Raw genomic sequence first — 21,760 nt, 5'->3', positions numbered from 1 at the left:
GCCACAGCTCGCGAGCTCAGTTTTACCTGTGGCGCACCCGCACAATCCGCATCGAATGAAACCCGAGCGGCGGCAAGCCTTCGCGATGGTATAGCGCACGCCACCCACTTATCGCCATGGACGGACAAGCGTGTATGCGCAGAGCTACCGAACAGGATGCGCGCGCGCCAGGCAATGGTGATAGCTGGACAGAGCGCACTCTATACCACCGCGAAGGCTTGCCGCTGTTCAGGTTTAATTTGACGCAGACTGTACATACGCACTACTTCCTCTTCCCATCATCACCCTTGATCACTTTTTTTTACTCCTTTCATTTCTCGCCTACGCAGTCCAGCAGGCCATAGCACATTTAGCTGAGGCCAACCTCTCCGCCTTCTATTAAATTCGATCTCTCCTGAATATCGCGTTCAAGCGTGATCGATTCGAATAAGGTCACCAGTCTCCCTTACAGCCGAACATGCCCTCATTTCCCGCTAAAAAAGAAGTGTCTGGCATGAATCAGTCGCGTTATCTGCTACCAGATATGGGTGACATCCCGCATCGAGTGGCGAAACAAGTTAACGCCACTTAGTGGCCGACAACGGGACAGATACGAGAGACAAGGTCAGTTTTCCTCTCCGCGCCACGCCTCCACTGCACTGGCCTTCATTGGCTGGGCGCCAAACGATGACTGTGCCGTCGGACACCCAAGCGTAGAATATTTACATGTTTTTTTTTTCAAAACACAGCGATAAGGAATGTTTACTCCACTCCAAAGTAAAACAAAAACAAAATCACTTGTACTTGAGATAAAACAAGACGCTGCAACTGTACCGAGACGGAGCGGTAGCGTCTCAGGTTTCTGTCCGAGTATCATGAAATCAAACCACGTCACCCGTGTCTATATAAATTCTACAGCACTGTGTTGCGGTTCCTGGTAACGTGCACGTCATTCGTTGGTTCTTGTTCTCAGTAGACGAAGGAAGTGCTTAACAGCGCAAACGATAGGAGGGGATAAAAGATCCGAGAACAGACCGCTGAGGGCTATGTCGCAGGGTCAACAGCGATGGACCTATGAAAGAACCATGCACTAAGACACACGCTACGCGCTATGCTGAATGTATTTTAGAGATTTTATACAAGATAATGTTTACTTGTGGGCTCTGTTACATTGGCCAAACAGGCCGATGCATAAACTATCGGTTGAGAGAGCATCAGCCACCTGGCGGACTATTGTAAAAAGTGCGGTTGTGTCAGCCAATTCCTGACAAGTTTGCGATCATGGGGCGACACAAAAATCAGCGCGAGCACGAGATTAGTGAAGCCTTCCACACTCAACAACATGGTGCTTCTTGTGTTAGCGTACCCTCAATTTTTCTTCACGGTTGTGTAATTAGTTATATGGGGTCCACTGATATGACCGCTTAATGATAATGTAAGCCGTATGGCGCATTTATGTAGAATTCTGAATATGTTGCGTGGTTATGCGCAGATTCACTTTCCTATATATTACAGTTGGTTCGCAATAAACTTTGGTTGTTAGTTCAGCGCTATGTTGTCGTCTCTTACATCCCCTCCTATCGTTTGCGCTGTTAAGCACTTTCTTCGCCTACTATGCAGCACCAACCAGCCCAATCAAGCACTTTGTTAAAGTTTATTTCTTGTTCTTGTTGGCCTATTAGCTGTGGCGCACACCCACTGCGAGGGACCGGCCAAGAATGGAGTGGTTTCATGAAGTATCATGAAGTTTTAGAATAAGGGAGGTCTTAGAATAGAAATAGTACAGGATACATAGAAAACTATAGTGCCCGGTCTACTGTACAAATCTATAAAAAGAACAAAAAGAAACAAAGCTTCATCTTTTTTTAATTTTATAGGGAGTAAAATAAAGCAATAGCCTCATCCTTTTATACGTGCATAACAGTGTACAAACAATAAGATAATAATATTGATTAGTCAGTCAAGCGATCGGATGTAGTCCCCGACAGCCACGCATACCTTCGCTTTGAAGAACCCGAAAATAGAAGATCCAAAAGAGAAAATGACCGGCACAGACAAATCCATCCCAATGCCACGTAAAGACGTTTCTGAAAGCAATTTTCATAGTAGTAAACCTTCAGCAGGTCAAAAAGAAATGATGTATTGTTTCCGGTTCAGCACAGAGCGCGCACAGCGGCGAAGGTGCCCGAGCAGACCCGTGTTGGGTTAACTGTCCCCTTTGCAGTAAACGTTGTGCGCAGTTGCATTTAACCGATTTACATGGCGTGTGACGCGTTTGTGATTGTGGTGATTTTCTGATAGGCCGCACACACTTCTGTGGCGCATACCTGTTCACTGGGTAAACTCTTGCTTTCACTTTTTAGTGCACCAGCGGTGAGATGGAAGATTTACCCAATGTTTGCGGCGCATTCCCACTAATGACACTCACAAGCGTTACAACGGATCCTCGACATGAAAGGCTCGACCAAGAACAGCGTCCCTATAAAAAAAAAAGTGGTTGATCTCCCTATTTAGTGATCGGCATAACACGAAAGTGAAACGTGTCCACGCAGAGGTAGTAGCATTTGTGATGCATTGTTTCGCCACAAGGGCGAAGGAATCAATGCTGCAGCAACAAATTGCATTGTCGCGCGCAGAACAGCAAGCAACTCGAAACTTGTAGTGAACACCTCAAACCTAAAGCACGCCCGAACTAAGCATACGCAGGACGAGCGCGGAAAAACAACTGTCACAATTCTTACGTCGTGTGTGAGCAGCACGCTCCTTTCGTAAACGCAGCCGCGGCAGCGAGAAAAATGACGTTCCTGTGCTGTTTTAACTGCTATAACTTGAAAGCAAACTTGCGGACGAAGCACAAGAAGTACAAAGCACCCTAATCCCTAGATAAGCGCGCGCGCAAGTGAGCCATCACGGTAGAGAACATCTATACGCACATTAATCACGCGATGCCCAGGCGCGCGCGCGGATTGGCGCGGCACGACGACCTTCAGAGCGCGCGCGCCCGTCGTGCCATCTCGCTTCTGTATACTAAAATGCGGCGATATTTCCGAGCGCCAAGGACCGTCAGAGGTACATGGTGTATATAAAAGGCTCGTCGTTAACATGTTGGAGGGGAGTCGCTCTGTGATCTAGTGGTTAGCGTTGCGCGCTGAGAAGCGCGAGGTCGCTTGTTGGACACCTCACTGCGGCACATTTCCTTTTCCTCTTTTCTACCTTGCAATCTGTTAGTAAACATTTTACGACGTCATATCCGTGACGGAAATACGTCATGGAGCCGTGCTGGACCCCGGCAAAAACACTTTCATGTAAAAAAAAAAACAAAAAAACACCGGTAATCACCGCAAACGGCATTAAAACGGCGAGCTGACGGCTACGCCGAATTCGCCTTCCCTTGCAGGTAACTAAGAGCCTTGGCTTGAGCTTGCTTCACTTCGCTTCCCGAATGAAAAACACGGTGGTTCTTTGAACTCCCCAGCTTTGTGCGAGGAGGCATGAACTCACTATCGCTAAGAGGCACTTCTCAGTGCTTGCGCCTTATCGCGCACGCTGGGTCAGTGCGCGAAATGCGATTCGCGCGGCATTATCTCGCTCGTTGCTCGAGTAGCTTCTAGATATACTGGCATTTCGCCAGTTGGAGGTCAGAGAAAAGGGCTCGAGTTACACGCCAAGTGTGACGATGCGGGCGCACCGACAAAGTCGCGGCAAAGATGCCGGTACGAAAACGCGGAAACGGGTCAAGGCGAGATATCATAGGCAAGCTTATCTATATTTTTCGTGAAGTTCAACTACATACACCAGCTAGAGCAAGCTCCATTACGTTTTGAACATGACAGTTTTCCATTTCGTACGGCTACACGCGGTGCAACAATTGGAAGAGAACGTGATATTCGCGCGGCGAATTTATTGCTGTAAAATCAGAATAAAGTGTCACGAGTACACCCCCCCCCCCCCCCACCTCCAATGGCATGCGCCAGAACATGGGGTGGCACAAAGCCAGCCGTAACATCTTGACGTTTGCGAGAGCGCACGGGTGCTTGGGCCGCTGCAGTGACAGAGACAAGAAAGCGAAGAGACCGAAAAACAATAAATTCGGATGGATACGTCTCTGTAACTGTGTTTTATGAGCAATGGCAATCAAAGTTAACAATTTTCCAAGCATAAAACGCACTGTCACCACAACCTAACCGACCTGCCATCGCCCCAGGTGATCGCGCATCTCTTGAAGCCTGTACATTAAAGGTTACTAAATTTCTAAACTTCAGAAGTCTGTAGTGGGGACTATAATCCAAGATGCCTAACGGACATGTCGTCAGAATGATTATCGTTTTAACTTTACAGATTCTAGAACTCAACATGTCTTCGAAACCAACATTTCTACTTTTGAAAGAGTAAAGTAACCCCATCTCTCTCTTCCACGCTCTCTCTATCTCCTTTATCTGCAGAAAGCAGCTGTATGGTGCCCTCCAATCACACGACAGTTTAGGGTTACATAATACACATAGTTTCACTTCCACCGTATTTTCAGCTCGCGTCACATCGGTGTCATTTGAACTCGCATACTATAGCATCGGAGTCAACATCCCATATATAGCAGCCATACTTGTAGCTGCATCACGCCTTTGTCTCGAGCAAGTGCACGTATACAAGTAGTAAAAGCTAGGTCGTGTTTAAATCCATAAGAACCATATCTGCTGATTTGTACTAAAGGGGAATCCACGAAACGAAAAAAAGGGGGGGGGGGAACGGAGCGGACTTTTTAATCTTTCTTTCCTCCTCTCTTTCTTTTTTCTGCTTTTTACTTTTTTCTGTCTCTTTTCTCTCTCAATTTCTATTTTTCTTCCCATTGCTTTCTTTCTTTCTCTATCTATTTTCGCTTGCTTGCTCTCCCAACTTTGACACCTGGTTTGTGGTGTCGCGTTTCCCCAGCCTCAAAAGTAATGTCCGCATGTTATATATATCATGAAGGCGCCCGAAGAACACGGCTCATCGGTGCCAGCGAGCACTCAATATGCTACAGTTGGCTGCAGCTATGCGTGGTTTTGCCTGCATTAGGCCACTCGACGATGACAGCACTCGACGCGAAAGCCTGACCCTCTAAAGTGCTCCACACTTTATATATCAAGGAAAGAAGTGTGTACTTAAGGGACAATATTATTGAGATCTAACAGACAATAAAGTCAAGGAAATTACAGGGGAAGTTATTAGACCTAATTTCAATGTAAATGTGAAGAAAGAAAGGTGGATTAAAACACACACACACACACAATTTATATATATATATATATATATATATATATATATATATATATATAGTTAATGTTATGACCTATCTTTCTGCTCTCCTTGTCTAACTCCGTAATCATGAGTAGCAATTCGTCCCCTGAGTTACTCAGCAATGCAACGGAGTGGGTAGTATACAACAACCTCGGAAGAGAACAGCGGTCGAGATCGGTAATAGTGCACTAGAAGTTGTAAAACACTATGTTTACTTTGTAAAAGTAATAACCGCGGAGCCTAACCACGAGATTAAAGTAACTAGAAGAATAAGAATGGGGTGGAGCACATTTGGCAAGCACTCTCAAATCATGACAGGTAAATTGCCACTATCCCTCAAGATGGAACTATATAACAGTTGCATCTTGTCGGTACTTGCTACGGAGCAGAGACCTGGAGACTTCCAAAGAGGGTTCAGCTTAAATTGAAGACGATGCAGTGAGCAATGGGAAGGAAAATGGTAGGCGTAACCTTAAAAGACAAAAAAAAAAAGCTGAGTGGATCAGGGAACAAACCGGGGTTAAGGATATGATAGTTGAAATCAAGAAGAAAAAATGGACATGGGCCGAACATGAAGCGCATAGACAGGATAACCGCTGGTAATTAAGGGTAACCAACTGGATTCCAAGAGAAGGCAAGTGGGTTAGGGGGAGACAGAAAGTTAGGTGGGCAGGTGAGATTAAGAAGTTTACGGGTATAAAATGGCAGCAGCAAGCACAGGACCAAATTTACTGGCGGTACATGGGAGAGGCCTTTGTCCTTCAGTGGACGCAGTCAGGCTGATGATGATGATGATGATGATATATAAAGGCGTTTGTATCATAGAACAATACGAGAGAAGAACAAGCTCAGTCGTACAACTCGTCAAGAATGGCGGTTAGAGCGACGTGACAATGATATGATCACCTATATACATACAGCAACCTAAAACACATACCTGGTTGACAGCTGCTGCTGCATGACCTTGCGGGACTCGGCCAGTTCGATGGGAAAGTGTGGCACCTCGTAGGGTGCCGATATCTCGTTGCCCATCACCTTGGCCTTCTCCCGGCAGTGCGAGATGATGGTCTCGGCCGCCGCCTGGTAGCACTCGTCGCCCGCCCCGGATCCCCCGCCTCCGGGCTCCAGGATCTCTGGCAGGTCGAACCGGGGCTCGGGATGGCCACACACCGGCGGCGACTCGCTGCCTGCAAAACATGAGAATGAACAGGCCCTGAGCATGAGAGAGCTCCGATGTCCTTGTCATACACTGTATGATCCGAGCGGACAAGCGAAATGCGAACGAGAGAGAAGTAGCTTTATTTGGTCTCGCGCATTGGGGAACAGGTCCCTGCGAAAACGGCGTCGAATAGCCTTGGACCCTCACCACCATGGCCGGGATCAAATTCGCCAGCAGCAGTCGAGCAACGTAACCACTGTTTCACCGAGGAGAGCACGCGTGGTTCATCCAATACTTTTCAGCTGATAGCATCATGTTGGGTATGTTTTTTTTTATCTTTGCCTTTCGTCCTTGTCTGTCAAGATTTGTCAACTAGCTCAGCATTCAACCTTACCGAAACGACACTAACATAACGCGAACTGGAGAGCGCACCGGCTCCCGTGGCGCGGGAGGCTTCCCGGAGCTCAGACGTAAGAATGGCACAAATCTCCCCCCCCCCCTAAAAAAACCAAAAAAGAGTTACACAACTGAATCACTGCATTCAGTCTGAACGAAGATCCTGTCACTATTATAAACGTGGAAAGCAAACACTAGACAACATCAGGCAATGCTGGAAGCGTGCGAGTGCATACCGTGCAGAGATAAGAAATCCCCGTGCTCAAGAAAATTTGAGTGAAATCGTAAGTTATCATCACCTAGGATACCAAACCCATTAAGGTAAGTGTGCGCAATAAAAACAGAAAACAAAAAAAAATCAAACGAGAAAAATAAGCTGCAAGCAGCGAACTTAGCCCATCTAACCACAGACTGACCGTACGCGCCTTTTCACTTCCATCGCGTGCCCTCACGATCTTCCAGCGGGCGCCAGTTCCTAAATACGCTAACACCAGTGCCGGACGATCGAGAGCCGCTCAACGACCCCCGTGCGACTCACGCGGTACGGGTCGGTCTCCCTCGAACGATGCTGCTGCGAAGGTTGGCGTGACGCGGACGATTCCTCACCCGCCCCCTGATCCAGACCGTGCGAGACTGTGTATGCGTGCAAGGACCATTTTCGAGAGCCGCACGTAGGCACCGGTGGCGAGAAGAAACTTGTTCGCATCCCCGCGGAGTACAACAGGATTCCAACGCCCATTCCTCCCCGCCCAGCTGGCTTACCCCCCCTTGAATAACACATCGGACAACGAGAGCCGATAGGAATGCGCCCACCACTGCTCGGAAGAAAGCGGGGCCAGACAGGCGCGGCTGCTCTTCTTTGACCCAGTTGCGAACAACGCGCCCCCACCATTTTGGCGGCTTTGTGAAAACTCATGTGAGCACCGATCATGGCAAACTACTTGTCGGCACGAAATCGCCCCCTAAAATATTGATTGATTTGTGGGGTTTAACGTCCCAAAACCACCATTTGATTATGCGAGACGCCGTAGTGGAGGGCTCCGGAAATTTTGACCACCTGGGGTTTTTTAACGTGCACCCAAACCTGAGTACACGGGCCTACAACATTCCCGCCTCCATCGGAAATGCAGCCGCCGCAGCCGGGAATCGAACCTGCGACCTGCGGGTCAGCAGCCGAGTACCTTAGCCACTAGACCACCGCGGCGGGGCCCCCCTGAAAAAGGCCGGGAAACATACTCGGGAATCGACTCCCTCGCTTACTCACATTCATATCGAGCGAGGAGTCTAAATGTATGATGAGTCCGGATGAGTGACATTTCGGTCTGGTTGAGTTCGAGTGAGCCCTGTTGAGAAAACGTTCATTGAGTCTGGGTCCGAATGCGTCCATTCGAAGAAAGTTTTGGAGAGTTGGAGGTCCGAGTGAGTCCGGCTGAGTAAAACTTGGGTGCGTGCTACGGTGAGTTTGAGCAAGTTCAATTGGGAAAAGGTTTGGTAAGTCTGAGTCCGAATGAGTCCGGCAGAGCACAACATTGTTGAGTTTGGGTTCGAGTGAGTCCACGAGGAAAGCCTTGGTAAGCGAGTCCGAGAGAGTCCGGTTAAGTAACTAAAGCTTTGGTTAGTCTGAGTTCGAGTCATTCATTTCGAGGAAAGTTTTTGCGAGTTTGAGTCCTAAGCACAAAATATGTGTACCTCGAGTGAGTGTGAGTGCGCTCCACTTCCTCTTGTTGACCTACGCCCCCTGATTGCACACGGTCGCCGTAAGCGCGCGCACACACACACACACACACACACACACACACACACACACACACACACATATATATATATATATATATATATATATATATATATATATATATATATATATATATATATATATATATATATATATATATATCCCGGGCCCCGGGCGGTGTAGGTGTCTCGGGGTCTCGGGGAATTAACGCAAATTGCGGTTTCTGGGTTTGACAGACCATTCCGTTAAAGACCATACGCGTATGAAAAAAAGAAATACGGTCGTGTATAAAATTGTTTGCTGGCACATTAAGATCAAAATGCGAAAAGGCAAGACAGAAAAAAAAGTGTTGAACTGTAGAAAAAGGACAATGAGTATAGTAAAACAAAGCACACTAGAAATACGAACGAGTACGAAAGTTAAAAAATAATGCATCAGTGGTCTACCGAAATTTCCAAGAAAAAAAATGGGGGGTGGAGGAGAGAATACAAACAACAACAAAGAAAAGGGATAGATGCCTTCATTTCCATTCCACCGCTGCCACCTGTCAGTACATTCACCCGAAAATCTGCGCAAGACAGCACAGGTTCTACGAAGTCGTCAGCCAGTCGCGAAACGCGAGCCGCGCAGTTACGAAGTATGCCATTAGACGCCCTCACCGGCCGAGATGGGTCCGCGAAAAGGCGTAGGAAAAGACGTCACTCGTAATACTGCACGTGTGCGCCTCCCTCGCACGCCCGTTGTTGGGCTGTCCTGGGAGGAGCGCCGGCAGACGCCCTTTACATCTAGCTCACCTACGAAAACAAACAATGTGAAAGTAGGTGGACTGTAATGGCCTCCAGAAAACGGAGACATTTTTGCATGTGCCATAAAGACTAAAACAGTCCGTGGGATGAGAGCATGCTCCCTCCCGCTATGGAGGAGACATAAGGCGGTAGAATCACATCCCACACAAAGTACACACACAAAGAGAGATACTCTTTATTAGAAAAAAAAAGGGGGGGGGGAGGGGACCTTTATGCTTCCTTCGCCTTTAAGAGTTGAACGCGATAGCGAAATCCGGCCTTTATAGTGCACCATTCAACCGCAAAGTGCATACTCATTAACATGTTTTGTTACATACACACGCACGCACACAGAAGATTGGACCAGCACGCGCTACTATCGCCGAATGGGCTCGTTTTCTTCGTGACACCTGTCGAACAAAATGCGTTAAAGGGGCCCTGTAACACTTTTTCAAGTAAGCATGGAATGAATTCACTAGAATAGCTTATTGCCTCACGAATTCAACGCCGCAAAAATTTCAAGAATCCGTCCAGTGCGAGTGGAGTTACAGAGGTTTGTCGCATGCTGCAATTGCACTATCTCTTCTCTCGTCCTGACGAAAGCGCTGGAAGCTATAGGCAGGAAGGGGTGGCAAGCACAAAAGAACTACCATGCCTTGTGACCTTGAGCACTTTTTTTTTCTTCAAATGCGCGGCTTTTTCAGTGTGATCGCGCGCGCACGCGTGGACAAGTAGCGGCCTCCCGCGGCTATCTCGGTAACTTGATTTTTCGGTCGTAGACGCACAGACGATTTTTCGCTCACAACCAACGTGGCCGACTCCGGCGGCGGGTTTTCAGCGACACGAGCTCTTAGACGCTATGCCACCGCCTATATATCGCTGGCATGGTTATCTGTATGAGGATGCGGAAGGGGACTAAGAGATTTCAGTAGAGAGAAAAGAAAAATGTGAAAAAAAGTTGTGACCAAGTGAATCTGATAATACTATTCACAATTAGGGTATCAGGTAAACGAAAACTTCTCTACACGTGAGATATTCTATCATTAGAGCCTTCTGACAAGGGCAATTTCGGGCAGGTAACTGATTAATAACAGTACGACCCAACGCTGTTTTGAAGGTCCGCGCACAGGGCCTAATATGTTGCGCAACGTTAATTGTTCATGGCAGATCATGTCCATTTCTAGTTGAAACAATTGTCTCTCGTCGCGGTACGCAGGGTATTCGAGTAGTATGTGCCCCACTGTCTATATGCTGGAACAGTTATCACAGCTATAGATTTTTGGTACGCCCTATATGCGGTACATATACCTGTTCGTGTATGTGACGTTCAGTCGAAGACGATTATATAGCGTCTCTATAGGTCGCCAGGGAGTGAATGAGACATTTTCGCGCTCACATTTAAGTCAATGCATTGAGAAAGCTATCTTTGTGAAGTGGCGAATTCCAAAGGCGGTCTTTTTCTTGGTAGACATATCTTTTTTGCGGTGTTCCAAGCATCAATGGGCATTGGTAAAAAATATTTTTTTCTGAAATTCCGGAATTGTTTGTTTGTCACCTAAATGATCCTGGCTCATACCCGCAACGGGGATTGGCCACACTGTACTACGGAAATTTAAATACAATTGTAGTCCATATCGGGCAGCTTGGTCCGCTTTTTCGTTTCCTGAAATACCAACATGGCCAGGTATCCATTAAAACGTAATGATAAACGGTAGTCAAGCGCACAAATACATGAGAGAGATGCCAGGATAACACACGTTTATTTTTTATTTTTTGTCCTCACCGCTATTTTGTGTTCGCGTTTCTTAACCTTCCGTACTCAAATACGAATTTCTGCCAATTAGCGCAGCTTTCTGCCATTACGAATAAAAAATATATAATTGTCAAGGGACCTTAGAATATCACGAACGGGCGAACAGCCTGAAACTGTCGCGAACACTCGCGGCGCGCCGTTGGCGCTGCGATCGGTGATGCGCGGTTCGCAGAATCCTTCAACTCCGGCGGGGCCTTCCGAGAAATCCGGAGAGAGAGTGTTTCCCGCGCCCGAACGTCGAGGATACCTGAGAACGCGTCTCGGAAAGATGGGGTTTCTGTGAAACAGATGACCGCAGAAAGACCTGGCGCATGCGCATCGTCTCAATCGGCACTTGTTTGTCCTCACCCTTGCCACTGGGTTAACGAAATCTGTTTTTACGCACGAAGTTACAAACCGACCAGATATTGTCTGTTTAGTTCGCTGTTGCACGGTCAATTCAACCAGTTTGTACACCCATAGCCCTTTATTTCACTACATCGCTCTCTCTCTCTCTCTCTCTCACACACACACACACACACACACACACACACACACACACACACACACACACACACACACACACACACACACACACACACACACACACACACAATCATTCATATACAAATGCCTTCTTTCTTTTCTTCTAAAAAACTACCAGAAGGTTTACGAACGACCTGCGCACACACGATCGCATACTTGTCGACTGATCCCTGGCAACTTTCTACAAACAAACTATAAAAAAATTATTGCTGCAGTCAAGGAATAGTATAACTTTTTCGGAGATAATCAACGCTGAAGAGGCAATTAAAAGCCACACGAACAATCAAATAAAGAGCCAGAGCCCTCACACTAACATTTACGACATGAGCGCCTATGTACGAGTCGAAGGAACGGTCGAAACCTGCCGTCATTTCTTCATAACTAACTAACTAACTAACTAACTAACTAACTAACTAACTAACTAACTAACTAACTAACTAACTAACTAACTAACTAACTAACTAACTAACTAATCTGGTCAATTAATAGAAACAGCGCGGTTGCAAGTTGTTCACGCACGGAGGTCAACGCGTAGGCAAATACAGCGGCGTGCTATTTGGCGATATACATTGTGACACTCAGTCCCGCCGGCGTACTTCGCTTTGTCGTCCTACTCAATAGATTTTTCTTTTTATTTTGTCTTTGAGACCGTTCTCTTTCTGTTGCTTCACCAAGGCTGCGCCTTTCTCAACTACTTTCAATTACTTCCCTCCGGAAGCCCTCCGAGTCGAGTTTTCGCGCACCTTTTTTTCACGGGCCTGCCGGGCGTGACCTTTAACGTGCAATCTCTCGCTGTGCGAGGCACGCGAGAGTTTAAAAGGAGAGGATGACAGCAGCGCGCGAGGACATATACATACCACGGATGCAGCGAGCGCAATCGCCGACGGAACGGAAAACAAAATTCCATTTCCTATAGGAGTCGTCGACGCGCAGTTTTCCGAGAAAGAATCGATTCACATTATAGAAGACGCTGCGAATTCCTCCCCCCCCCCCTCCCCTTCCCCTCCTGCGCTGGCCTAAACAAGGTTCCGCGTAAAGTTGATAGAAACGAATTTCTTTTCGCTCCTTTCTTTCATATTTCGGAGGTTCACGTTGAATCGACTTTCCCGGGCTTGGCCGCATTTCGTTTCGCTTTCCTCTTCCGTCTACTTTAAGTGAATATCTAGAGTTTTCATTTCTTATGCTTTCCTTTCATCGGACCTGTCTCGAAGCGGTGTTGACGGCGACATGTCCAGTGCTCACGGCATTCATGTCACAGACAGTAAAGCATGTGCGCGTGTACATGCTCGAGTCCCATCATCACTCGCGAATTTCTCCGAACTCAACTTACTTCTTCATTGTGCGATCTTGTGCATGTTTATTATACACTACATCCCGTCTTTTTTCTTCTAGAGTACAGCCATTGAGGCTAGTACCTGGTGCGTACATCTCAAGTGTAAGCCTTTCGCGGATATTTCTCTCGTTGATGCCTCATCGTCGAGCGTGACGGTATGCCATGTTCACAAAGAAAACACAATGCCTAGCGAGACGGTATGCCATGGTCACAAAGAAAACGAAAACTTCAGTTCCCGTCTTCTGTTCTGGCACAGACATTATACGAAGGAAAAGGTAAGAAGACAAAAAAGACAGAAGAGAAAGACATGCCAGTGACACATGCACCGGCGAACAAGCGACAACGGCGCTTCACAAAGCACAATACGTTCTGCCCACCGGCACGCGTTGCGTCGGATGCGGGGCGCCGGTCGAATGCATCTCCGCACTTGTAGTTACGAGTTCACAGAGAATTGAGTACATCCACAACATTGCCTAGCGCTTTAAAGATCTCTCTCTCTCTCTCTCTCTCTCTATCACTACGGTATATGTATATATATGGGCATTGTCGAGTGATCAGGCGATTTGCGTAACAATCAAGGGGCGCACACAATGTGTTAAGGCGCGCTCGCGAGACAGCCAGCCGTGTCCTTCGCAGAGTGACGTATGCTGGGGCATCCCCAAGCAATCAAGGGCAATCACACTCGACTGCGAGGAGTGGATGCTGGCACGCGACGCAACAGCCAAAGAGGCAGTGGGGTGTTGGAGTCTGAAAGGTGGAATCAATGTACAAAGCAGCGGCTCGTTTGGGAAGGTGCCAGGAAAAAAGTTCGTCTTTGTCTTTAACGACGCCCAGTTGATTACGCACGGAGACCACAACCTCGAATTCACTATAGAGCGCAAGACGCTTTCCAAGTATAACCCCCGTGGCGTTTTCGAATTCCTTCCGGCAGTCAGAAGAATACGTGGGTTTGGACCTGAAATATAACGAAGTCAGTTCGCACGACACGACGACGTAATAAGACTTCCAGAAATCATGGCGACAGCGCCAATCGCCACGATGACGATGCAGCCGCGGTTAGACGTGGCTAGGAATAGAAACAGCGCGTGAAATTCGTACGGAGGAAGAGGGGCCAGCGAGGCGGCGTCGGGGTGACGCCATTGTGCAGCGCATAGCTTGCGTCTGTATTCACGAGCGAAGAATGCAACTTCGCTGCAGAGACACTCGGCACAAGTCGAAAGCTAGAGGCACAAGTGCTTGTGTATCGGTCAATCTTTACTCTCGGCTCTTGCTGTAGAGAACAAGTCAAGCAAGGTCGAGTCAGTATTGTACGATCAGAAATTAAGAAGTCTCATACAGAAATGCTCGATTAACGACGCGGTGAGAGCACTTTTGGTGATAAATAAAATGGCTATGGGCACTCGGCAATAACCAGAGGGCGCGATGAAGCTGTTCTGTGTAAAGTACCCGAAAAAAAAAAAACAAGTAGCGCCAACCACACCCCTTCGCCTCTACCTCCTCTCCTAGCAACCACAGCAGCGCCTCTAGAGTTTCCCCCGCCACGCGCCCGCAATCTCGGAGGCCATGGCGGAAGCACGCGGGCGCCCTGGATGTGCCACACGCTTGGGCAGCTCAGGCAGTGCTCCGCCGTGTGTTCATCGAGCGGCTGCGCCTCGGTTATGCTGAAAGGGTACATCGGTGGCGTCTGTTCGTGGAGCGCGCGCTCGCGAAAGTGGACAAACAATATGGCGTTTGCGATACCTTCACAAAAGCTATGCACGTGAGGGAAGAGGAGCCTGCCCATTGACACGAATGGCGCTACTTTAGGTTTTTCCAGTGACTTTAGTTCTGTGGCGCCTCGGCACTTAAGGCATATATACGCCAGGGATACGAAGAAAATTAAACATTCGCTAACGCACCGACACGCTCAAGTGTGTCTCCCTTTCGACCACGTGCTCAACGAGCGCTTCAGTGCATCCACTGTCAGTTGTGCCCCCTTCCCTTATCTTAAAAAAAAAAAAAAGAATCTGTGCCCTATAGCGGCTCCGATTTAGCCGCATCTGCTACCTAGGCCGTGTGTTCTGGCGTTATCATCAGTCTAGTAAACTGCATTGCTCACGTTCGTGTCAATGCAACAGAGGGAGTAACCGATTAAGCCATTATAAAGCGTTGCGTAGCTCAACGGCAACGAACTGCAACGGACTTAAGGGCACAAAAAGCGATAATGAGGCACATAAAAAACAGCGCCAATAACGAGGGACAGGAGAAAGAAGGAGACAGACAGCGGCACCCAACAATGAGGCCCACCCAACAAGTTTAGCGACTGGTGCACTTTTCTAAGCCTACAAGGTTTAATGCGTCCCGACGTGCCTTTGGCGCGCAAAACGCACGATGAAGAAACGGCTTCTATAACGCAACGCAGAAGGGAAAATCCTGCGAACCACGACACAGCAGCGACGCCATAGATTATCTGGAAGTACATTTTTACAAGCCAATGTCTCGCGTAACTGCGTAAATTAACAGCAAAAAAAAAAAAAGCCAAGAAAAAAAACCATCCAAAAGCACTTTGCGACTGGGCTCAGAGCACACTCAGCAGCTTTGACGCCATGCGCGTGCAAGCAATGATGATGTGTTCCACAACTTCGACTGATTCATGATTGATTGACATGTGGGGTTTAACGCCCCAAAACCACCATATGATTATGAGAGACGCCGTAGTGGAGGGCTCCGGAAATTTCGACCACCTGGGGTTCTTTAACGTGCACCCATACCTGAGTACACGGGTCTCAGCATTTTCGCCTCCATCGAAAATGCAGCCGCCGCAGCCGGGATTCGATCCCGCGACCTGCGGGTCCGAAACTTCGAAACAGTCCTTTGACGAACCATGATAAGCATTAGCAAGACTGCACATAATTTGATTTCGCGATGGCAACACACATAAACCGCTGGCGGCGAACTGGTCAAATCACGGCTGCTGCCATGTCTCAACACCCAATGCCACGGCGGCGAATATTGATAAACAAACTTTATATTTGAATTCTGGAGCTTTACAAAAGTCAAAACCGCCTTATGTTTATCTATACGTGTTCCTTTTGTCAGTGTAAAAGTATGAATAGCCAGCAAGCCCGCATTGGTACCATCATCGAATTAAGTTTATGAGACATGGCACAGTGGGAAGCTCCGGTTTAACCTTGATCACCTGGGTGCCTCTTACGCGCACGCTAATAAATACATCACAGTGTTTAACAATTATATATTATGTATTACGAGCCAAAACCACGGTATAATTCTATGAGGCACGCCTTGGTGGGGGCCTGCGAAAGTTCCGACCATCTGACGTTCTTTAATGTGCACTGACGCCTCTAGCATTTCTTCTCCACCAAAATGCGACTGCCGCGGCTGGGATCGAACCAGCAACCTTCAGATCAGCTTCCGAGCTCCGTAACCACTGCACAACAGCGGGCGGACTACCATAGTGTTTGTTGCTGTTTTCATGCGCTGAATTACATATAAGAAGGCAGCAGACATACAACATGAAAACTCCTCTTAAAAAGGCCCAATTAAGCGAGTCGACCTGCCCGTAACCTTTAGCATTGAGGTGGCGAAGTACCGCCGCTCAGGAACTGAATCAAGGCCACCAAAGAAAAAAAAAACCAAAACGATAACCTCAGAGCGAGAAAACGGGAACTGCCTCCGCGTCGTGATCCTGGCACGTATGAGAAGGGCGGAGTCCCCGTCTATGCATCGTTCTGGGCACGACGCTACGGTATTTATAGAAGCGAGTTTCCTTTAATAGCGAGGAAGAGAAAGAGAGAAAGGGAAACATTAGGGACACCGTAACGGGGGTGCAGCGGAGAGAGCGAACGCGAGGAAAATATACGCAACTTCCTTCGACCCATTGCGTTATCGACGTGTCGCCTTTTCGCGGGACACTATTTGCATATAGCTGCAACGTGCGTGAAGCGTGCGATACTAACGAACTCGGTGTTGGCCCTAACCACACGGCGCCGCCTTCTTACTCGGCTGGAAACACTGAGATCTCTATGGATGGATGGATGAATGAAAAACTTTTATTGGGGTCCTGAAGGATTCCACCCCCGTTTTATTGGGGTAGGATCGCGGGCCGCTCCCACGTAGGAACGGGGAAGCCTGCAGCCTCACCGCCGCATTGTGCGCCTTCTGGACAGCCTTGAGTTGTTGTATAAGAACCGGACTCTTGAGCATTAAATGAAAGGAGTTTTCGGAAAATTCTTCATTTTTTTCTTTGTAAAGAGGGGCACCTCCAGAGCATGTGGTTAAAATAACTGCGATTGTGATAGTCCGGACAATGTTCTGAAATATCGGAGTAATGGCTATAGGTTACGAGGCTACGGTATGTTCCCGTCTGAAGCAAGCGAAACGAGATTGCCTGTGGCCTAGACAACTTTGCGTGTGACAATGGAAAGGACCTACGGCCTAATTGACAGTGCTTCGTGATCTCGTTGAAGGTAGTCAAAATGCCCCTAAAATGACGGTTGGGGTCTGATTCATCTGCCTGAGAAGCACAATTCCCGGCGCGGTAAGTGATCTCAATCAACAAAAGTATTTCCGTTGAAGAAACACCGCCGGACGCCCTGGTTGATAACTTCACACATCCACCGTGTGAATAAACAGCTTAACGAGTTTCGTGTCTGCGCTGCTAAGTTTGACGAAGAAAACGTTTAACAACGATATAGGAGGAGAGATCGGCCTGTAAAGTGGGTTTCTAGCAGCGTAAAGAGAAAAAGGGAGAAAACTAGAAGCACGAAGGTATGGCGATAGGTTACTGATTACGGTACAAGACGTTGTCTTGTACGGAGACATGTACTTTGCGCAAAAGTTTTTATTTAGACCGTATAGCACACGCTCTGAAGACGCACGTCTGAGCCCGTCTCGATTGATTGATTGATTGATTGATATGTGGGGTTTAACGTCCAAACACCACCATATAATTACGAGAGACGCCATAGTGGAGGGCTCCGGAAATTTCGACCACCTGGGGATCTTTTACGTGCACCCAAATCTGAGCAGACGGGCCTACCTCATTTCCACCTCCATCGGAAATGCAGCCGCCGCAGCCGGGATTCGATCCCGCGACCTGCGAGTCAGCAGCCGAGTACCTAAGCCACTAGAGCACCGCAGCGGGGAATCTGAGTTTGTCTCGCTCACATGGAATCATCAATATCCACCTGAAACTGGCGTGGCTTCTACATGCTTCCAAGCACCCAAACATTTCTCCTATGAAAAGGGCCGAGAGTCCAGTTTCCATGGGGTGAAAAGAAAGACAATCCGAGTACTTAGATTGAAATGTGCGTTAGAGAGTTAATTGTGGATAAAATCAACCCAGCATCGCCCATTACACTCAGCATACCTCGTAATCACGTAGTTCTGGCACGTAAAACACCACAATGAATATTTTTACCTACTTTGAGAACCAATGTTAAAAAGAAATTAACGATGCAACGGCTTTCGCAACCATGTTTGCGAACCCGCTGGTGTTTTTTTACGAGAAGCGCTTTATATTTAACAACGATGACGGATCACTGCGAACACTGAAATCCCGCGTAGGAGGCGCCGCCACAGGTGAAACTATAGCGAGGTAAAAGCCACGTCGTCATCCAGGTTGCTGCATTCGATATTAAAAAAAAAGGATACACCCACAAACGTGAAAAAAAAAAAAAACACCTGCCAGGCTGCGAAATTGTGCGGGTTAACGACAGCAGGAGCCGGATCCGACTGCACAGCAATATTTACTCGTAGCTGTACAGGCACCAAAAATATTTTAAAGCTATAACGTTAAAGATCGAGCTCGTCCGGCAGAAGTTTCGCTGTCAGCGTCGTTCGTTGTGAGCGAAAAATCAGCGCGTCCGAGAGTGAATATTCGAGAGAGATGAATATAAAAAAATAGTGATAATAAAAAAAAAAACTTCGTTTCGTGTGGCAATCCAATTCAACAATTATGCGCGGTTCAAGCAGGTGTTCTATTACAGAGCCACACCCACGCTTGAAATTAGTTCGAAAAAAAAAAATTCAGCACACCCACGGAGTGAATGATAACGAGTGGGGCGAAGCGGACGGACGGTTTGCCCCGCTCATCATCATTCACTCCGTGGATATGCTGTGACACAGTTTTTATTGACATGCAATGCAATGCAACTGGCTACTACAAAGACTACGACGACACAGGACATATACGCTCCACGGCGTAAGAAGATTTTCCCCTAAAAAAGCATCTGATTGATTGATTGATTGATTTGTGGTGTTTAAGGTCCCAAAACCACCATATGATTATGAGAGACGCCGTAATAGAGGGCTCCGGAAATTTTGACCACCTGGGGTTCTTTAACGTGCACCCAAATCTGAGTACACGGGCCTACAACATTTCCGCCTCCATCGGAAATGCAGCCGCCATAGCCGGGATTTGATCCCGCGACCTGCGGGTCAGCAGCCGAGTACCTTAGCCACTAGACCACCATGGCGGGGCCTAAAAAAAAAAAGCATCTGAATTTTATATTGAGCGCGAGGAACGTCATTGCACATCGCATGTATTATTGCGTGGCGGAAGCTTATGGAACTGCGCCAAGCGTCAAAACATGTGAAGCGCACAACGAGCGGTTGGATGAAAGGACCACCAATTACTGAGAGCAATGAGAAAAGGAAAGATAGCGATTGGGAAGGCGATGTTATGCAATCGAGTTCTTCTCTTGAAAGCAATGCTCAAGCGTCTTCTAATTCAGTTCAGTTTTGACGGAAAGGCCTTGAATATACCTTGTACTTACTACTCATAAGGTATCGTTCGACTTTCTCGCTATGTGTATCGCCTTCCTCTGTACAGAAAGTAGTCTGGAGTCCAGTTGATTCGATACAATCTGGAGCAGGCACCCCTGGGTGTCATAGCGAGCGCAGCTGCATATAGGGCATGTTCGATTGTCTCTTGAATTACGCAAGAGCGCAAAGGGCATCTAAACGTTACTGAAGTATGCTTGAACTCAAAAAAATCTGAGCGACCGCCTGTATAGAGTGGATATGCTCGTGCTTCTGTGTATCTCTCTTCTCTTCATCTGCCTTTCTTTTCTTAACCCTTCATCCGGCTCACTCAGTGAAGGGTAAATAGGAACTACATCTTGAATCTTGAATGTTAACTCTTTAACACACTTCTTCCCTAGGGCGCACGACCAATACATAAAAAAGTATATCTCAGCAATTGGTAATTGGCCAATTAGGAGCAACTTCCCCTTCATCTTCATTGCAGTGGCACCTCGCGGACTACCTTCTTATTCGTGTGCCTATTCATGCTCGCAGAGGGAGGCGCCTCTCCTACTCCGGTATAATTAGCCTTATATGCCATATTTCCACGACATCGGCGCCGGCCAGATAACGAATACAGGACGACCACGTTTAGTCCTAATGATAACCCTTGCATCTACACAGCATCGCGGCCGCCTTGCGGTGAGGGAAACTTCAAGGTCGTTAGCGGTCGTCAACGCGTGCATATTTAAGCGCCGCGGCGACCTGGGTTTGGCATTAACCAGTGCGGCTTAATGCGCGCTTTTTTTTTTCCTCTCATCCAGCTCAGCGAAATTGCATAACACCACGTCATGTGTAGCAAGCAGCAATACCAGCACGGGGCATACAGCTTCACACTCGCATCAGTGGGGAGGGGAGGGGGAATTAACCTGGGACTGATTGCAGAAGTAGCGGGGCTTTTGAAGTTCTGCATACATTTATAGATGGCAACATTCGCAGCTATTAAAGATGCGTAGATCGAGAAGTATGGTATATAACAATGTACATATAAGTTCGTCGCCTGTCAACGTATTATCTATGCATGGTTTATGGCACATTACACCCTGTTATAAACCAGCGCATTATACTCGTACCAATTTTCACAGCGTAAGCTGTTATGATATCACAACTCTGGTCACGCGCAGTTGTCCACCGCCGCCACCGGTGTCCGTAACCACATCCCGCTAAATGAAAAAAAAAAAAACTAGCACCAAAGACACAGTAGAACTCGAAACCTGCGTCTACTTGGTGCCAGCCCAGTATTTTACCACTGAGCTACGCCGGTGCTTGTGACTTGTTGGCAAACCTAGCACCAAGGACACAGTAGGGCTAGAACCCGGGTGCATTGGGTGCCAGCCCAGTATTATACCACTGAGCTAAGCCGGTGCTTGTGACTTGTTGGCAAATTTGTCTTAGGCAAGCTTGATGTCGGGAAAGCAGTCGCGTTAATAAGACTTATAAAGCGTTTTAAAGCAGCGAAAGAACAACCAGTCGTCGCATAATGCAAATAGCATAACGAGTGGGCCGTCCAATGCTCCAACCTATAACAAAAGCTTGTTCTTGTTCCCCTATTAACTGTGGCACATACCTACTTCAGCCATAATTCCTCATCGTCGTCAGCCACAAGCATGAACAATGGGCACGAAATTCCTTGCGAATGTTTAGCGGGTACCACACTTCTCAGAAGAATGACGAAAAATAGCAAAGCGAATGCCGGCCTGCTATACCCAAAAGCTTATAATTAATGCCCTAGTGGGTATCAAGCAAGTGTGCTTGCAGTAGTTACCCAATGAGTGTTTTGAAAAGGCTCTGAAAGGCCGCTCTTCTAGCTTCCGCTGTGACTGTGCTGCACCTTTCACGCAGGCCTGGCGTTTTTTTTTTAAGGAATTTATTTTGGTTCAACTGACATGGAATGGGTAGCGTCAACCAATCGTTTTAAAGGCTCACTGAGGCTGCGGAGTCATTCTTATCCTTGCCC

General features: G+C 47.5%; 1 protein-coding gene across 7 annotated transcripts in view; it reads right to left on the bottom strand.

The window, feature by feature from the left end:
- The window catches only part of AMPdeam (AMP deaminase), a 115,157-nt gene that overhangs the window by 56,329 nt on the left and 37,068 nt on the right, over positions 1–21,760 (bottom strand). For all 7 annotated transcript variants that reach the window (XM_075892662.1, XM_037422834.2, XM_037422835.2 and 4 more), the window contains exon 2: positions 6,191–6,440. In XM_075892662.1, coding sequence (XP_075748777.1) covers positions 6,191–6,440 — 250 coding nt within the window. The remainder of the gene's footprint in view (positions 1–6,190; positions 6,441–21,760) is intronic.

Source organism: Rhipicephalus microplus, chromosome 4, assembly GCF_043290135.1.
Source record: "Rhipicephalus microplus isolate Deutch F79 chromosome 4, USDA_Rmic, whole genome shotgun sequence".
NCBI lineage: Eukaryota > Metazoa > Arthropoda > Arachnida > Ixodida > Ixodidae > Rhipicephalus > Rhipicephalus microplus.
The sequence above is the reverse complement of the archived record's forward strand: the minus strand, read 5'-3'. Positions and strand labels throughout refer to the sequence as shown.